This window comes from Salmo salar, chromosome 17, assembly GCF_965601325.2.
Source record: "Salmo salar chromosome 17, fSalSal1, whole genome shotgun sequence".
Lineage (NCBI taxonomy): Eukaryota > Metazoa > Chordata > Actinopteri > Salmoniformes > Salmonidae > Salmo > Salmo salar.
Window position 1 is genome coordinate 18572916 of NC_138307.1, and position 4595 is coordinate 18577510.

The following is a 4595-nucleotide window of genomic DNA, read 5'->3' on the forward strand; positions in this document are numbered from 1 at the left end:
TTGTTTACATTTTAACTACAAACAACGTGTCTCATTGCCAACAATAGCAAAGCAGGCATTGTGACGTAGAATGTTTGGAAGCTGAGTTGGTGCTCAATAAAACTAATAGGAGCTGGCAGGGTGAAAAATGCCCTAAAATAAGGCCTGTTTTTTCGTGATTACGTCAAAACTATGGCAAGCAGCTGGGACATATGGTAATATTATGAAACTGGGCTCCATGACAGATGTGATGAACTAGTTTTTATCAGAAAAAAAGCATTGTTAAAAATGTCATGTATCCAGCCTATTACAGTCACCAACGCTCTGGATAACATGAACACTGCCGAACCAGGTCTGCTAGGGCGAGTAAAATGGTCAACGTGGTCTCATTTGTGTCTGGAAGTAGCTAGCAAGCTAGCCAACGTTAGCTTGGGCGCCGTTGTAAGGTCAGAATGCTCAAATCAACCCGTCTAGTGTGCGCTCCAAGAGCGAAAAACTCTCAGAATTTACAAACGGACACTCTGACAACGCTCTGAATTTACGAGCGCACTCTGGCACTCCAGATTGAATTTAAGAACACACCCGAACTCGTAAAATGTCTAACTAGTCATTTGTTATGCTAGCTAGCAAGAGGTTGCATAGCAACAGCATCAACTCCCGGTAGACAGGCGAAGCACTAGTACGCTCAATTGAAAGGATACTGTTCGTTTACAGTATGCTAAAATGAACTAATAGTATATACTCATTAAGTATGTAGTACACAGTATGGGTTTTCGATCACAGCTTTGGTGCTTGCCCCAGTTTACTCCATTTACAAAACGCCGACAAGGTGCATTGTCCTGGGCTGCAAACCACCAGTTTCCACTCTTTTCCAAGACTACATCGTATTGCGAAAATTGGTGGAATTCGCCTCCTTACACGAGAATGGCGTATTGAACGGCACTCGGATATGCTAGGCTCATTTCAGGAAATAATGTTTTCAACTCCATACACGGTGAAATAGATTGTTGTGGGATGACGCGGTTCCCACGATTTGTCCCAGCGATAGCCCGAGCAGAACCGATGCTTATTCACCTTATGTTAGCCAAAAGGACGAGAAGAAGCAACACAGACCGAACCAAGAAGTTCAGGATAGACCACGCATGGATTATTCTGTTATACAGAACAGCAGGGAGCCGAAACGGTAAGTAGAGAGTTAATGATGGAGGCTACGTCACTTCAACGTACTGAGCGTCACTTCTGATAAGGCAAGGAAAGGCTCCCGAGGAAAAACTGTTACATTATAGCAGATTTTTGCTATTTCATCAAATTATTCCGCAAAACGTAAACGAACAACAATCAGACATAGTCTATCTATTCACGGAAATATGGAATGTGCGTTTCATTGGCTTTTAGAGAATTGATAGGCGAGTTAAAATGTACATTTTCGAACGAACTATGTGCTATTGTTTACACAGTAAACTAGCTTGAGTTAGGCTAAATCTATTTTGGAATTAATTAGCATACTTTCATTCTGTGAACATGGCTGGAATTATGCCTCTACAATGTCGGATGTGAATCTAGATTAAGCTAGTGTCAAATGTTGACACCTGCACACTCGACCTTGTTAGTGACATAGATTTCCTAATGTGCAGATGGGCTACAATGCTAGCTTGTAAATTTGTATGCATGTGGACAACTGTTAAGTTACGTTGTCATTACTAATGTATTACTAACAACATTTATGTATTACATACATTCAGTCGTATTCAAATAAACAACAATCAATAATTAAAACGGCTAGTTTTTCACTCCCCTCTTTGTCCAGTGCGCTCCAGTCAATGGAAGCCGTGAAGGAGTCAGAGACAGCCATGATGGGTTTTAAAGAGTCAACGGAAGCCACAATGGGCGTTAAGGAGTCAATTTCAGCCACAATGGACGTGAAGGAGTCCATGTCAGCCACAATGGGCGTGAAGGAGTCCATGTCAGCCATGATGGAAGTCAATGAGTCAGAGTCAAAAGAAGCCGTGGTGGACATTCCTCCTCTGGCGGCCAGGGGCGGGACGGAGACCGGGAGTTGGACAGCTATCTCCAGCACCTCCAGTGTCCCCACTGTCTGCTCCAGTGTAAGAGCCACTGCAGCTACCTCATCCACATGGCTAAGATCCACCCATGGCCCTGGATGACACGCCTGTGGGTCACCTGGGCAACGCCATCTTCTACCAGCGCACGGCATGGCTGTTCCACTGCAGCGCGTGTTTCCACACGGCCAGGGAGTTCCCACACGGCCAGGGAGTTCTCTCGCCTCTACGACCACCTGCTCACCTGCCACTGCCTCTCTGGGAAGGGCCAGGGAGAGGGGGGAGAAGTGGGCGGTGAGGAGGGAGAAGGGGATGAGCGTAGGGGGGTGGGGGGAGAAGAACAGGACGGTATCAGTGTAGATGTGCTGTCAAAAGACAGTAGTCATCCTCACAGTGAGCCCAAGGCAGAATAGGAGGATGAGGACAAAGGAGGAGTGAAGCAAGAGGAGGAAGGTAGGAAAAGAGGACTAGAGGAGATGGAGGGAGGCGAGGACAACGAAGAGGACTCCCGCTCAGCCGGCAGCCCCATGAAACGAAAGAGAAGCTCTACGGCAGGCAGTGAGGAAGATGATCATGACGAAGAGGAAGAGGAGGAGCTACAGACCAACAACAACAAAAAAAGTGACAAACACAAAAAGCAGGAAGAGGCCTTCCTGACCAAATATATCCAGCGCCAGGGGGGTCGCTATAACTGTCGCTTGTGTGGCAAGCGCTCCAAGATGAAGGGCCATGCCATCTACCACGTGAGCTACAAGCACGACGTGCCCAAACCTTACTGCTGTAAAGAGTGTAGCAAGGCCTTTATACTAGAGTATTCACTACTCAACCATATCTACCACAACCACAGACAGGGCATGTACCGCTGCCTCTTCTGCCCCTTCAGCTCTGACGTGGTGTGGGGCATAAAACGCCATGGCAACCACTGCAATGCCCGAAGCGGGGAGGGGGAGGGCAGCAATGGAGAAGAGTGATTGGTTAATGGTTGCTAACACATACTGTACCTTGGTAATCAGGAGATGGGACTCTACAGCCAGGCCTACATTATCTAGGTTCTAGAATCTCTTTGCATTGTGCACCTACTAGGCTAGTAACCCTAGGTACAGTAGATTCCACTGTCATGGAGGTGTAGATTCTCAGTGAAGTATGTATTTACTTCCTCTGTACACACAGTGATGAAGAATGATGTACTTTGTCATTCTGTTGACTTTTCCTGATATACTTCTATGGAGCAGATGGACTCAAATGTAGAATATGTACTTTGTGAACTCGCAAACAGCCGTAATATGTACATGACAGCAGTTGATGACTCATAATGCTACACAATGAAACTATCAACTGACAAAACATGTTTTTTTTGTGTGTTTTTTACCTGCCTTTGTATTATCGTTATTACCTGGGATGTGTTTGTATCTTGGAGAACAATACAATAAAAAGAATACATACATTTTAGGTACAATTTAGCCGACTTCCTCTGTCATAGAAGTCAAGACACACACCCACACCTGCACCACAGGAGGTGTGAAACAAACTGTTTGCATCCTGTGCTGCAGGTGTGTGTGATTTTGGGCTGTTCCTTACACCTCTCAACTGGTTTCCTGAACTAACAACAGCTTTTTGCTGTGAGTAGGCTACAGCAGTGTCTCACAACCCATTCTTGTATTTCATACACTGAACAAAAATAAACGCCACATGTAAAGTGTTCGGTTTCATGTGCTGAAATAAAAAATCTCAGAAATGTTCCATACACACAAAAAGTTTATTTCTCTCAGATTTTGTGCACAAATTTGTTTACATCCTTGTTAGTGACTATTTCTCCTTTGCCAAGATTATCCATCCACCTGACAGATGTGGCATATCAAGAAGCTGATTAAACTGCATGATTATTACACAGGTGCACCTTGTGCTGGGGACAATAAAAGGCCAGTTCTGTCACACAACACAATGCCACAAATGTCTCAAGTTTTGATGGATCGTACAATGAGCATGCTGACTGCAGGAATGTCTACCAGAGCTTTTTTCCAGAGAAAGGAACGGTAATTTCTCTACCATAAACTGACTCCAATGTCGTTTTAGAGAATTTGGCAGTATGTCCAACCGACCTCACAACCACAGACCATGTGTAACCACTCCAGCCCAGGACCTTCACATCCGACATCTTCACCTGCGGGATGGTCTGAAGGGGTGTGCTGAGGAGTATTTCTGTCTGTAATAAGCCCTTTTGTGGGGAAAAACTAATTCTGATGGGCTTGAGCTTGGCTCCCCAGTGGGTTGTCCTGGCTGCCAAGTGGGTGGGCCTATGCCCTCCCAGGACCACCCATGGCTGTGCCCTTGCCCAGTCATGTGAAATCCATAGATTAGGGCCTAATGAATGTATTTCAATTGACTGATTTTCTTATATGAACTGTAACTCAGTAAAATCTTTGAAATTGTTGCATGTTGCAAATATATTTTTGTTCAGTACATATTTTGTATTGAACAGTACTAGATTGGTGATATGAGAGGAAACTACTTTTGCATAGTAGTAAGATGTGTATTTCATTTAAGAACAGGGGAGTA

General features: G+C 44.8%; 1 protein-coding gene across 1 annotated transcript; it reads left to right on the forward strand.

The window, feature by feature from the left end:
- Window positions 1–225: 225 nt before the first annotated feature.
- Window positions 226–3772, forward strand: LOC145861367 (chromosome alignment-maintaining phosphoprotein 1). Its single transcript, XM_082963529.1, has 2 exons — window positions 226–1162; window positions 1787–3772. The coding sequence occupies exon 2, from the start codon at window positions 2516–2518 to the stop codon at window positions 3008–3010; it is 495 nt and encodes a 164-aa protein (XP_082819655.1). The 5' UTR covers window positions 226–1162; window positions 1787–2515; the 3' UTR covers window positions 3011–3772.
- The last annotated feature ends 823 nt before the right edge of the window (window positions 3773–4595 follow it).

Bases quoted from the DNA above. Each gene is read 5' to 3' on its own strand.
- LOC145861367 (XM_082963529.1), top strand. From the start codon at position 2,516: ATGGAGGGAGGCGAGGACAACGAAGAGGACTCCCGCTCAGCCGGCAGC.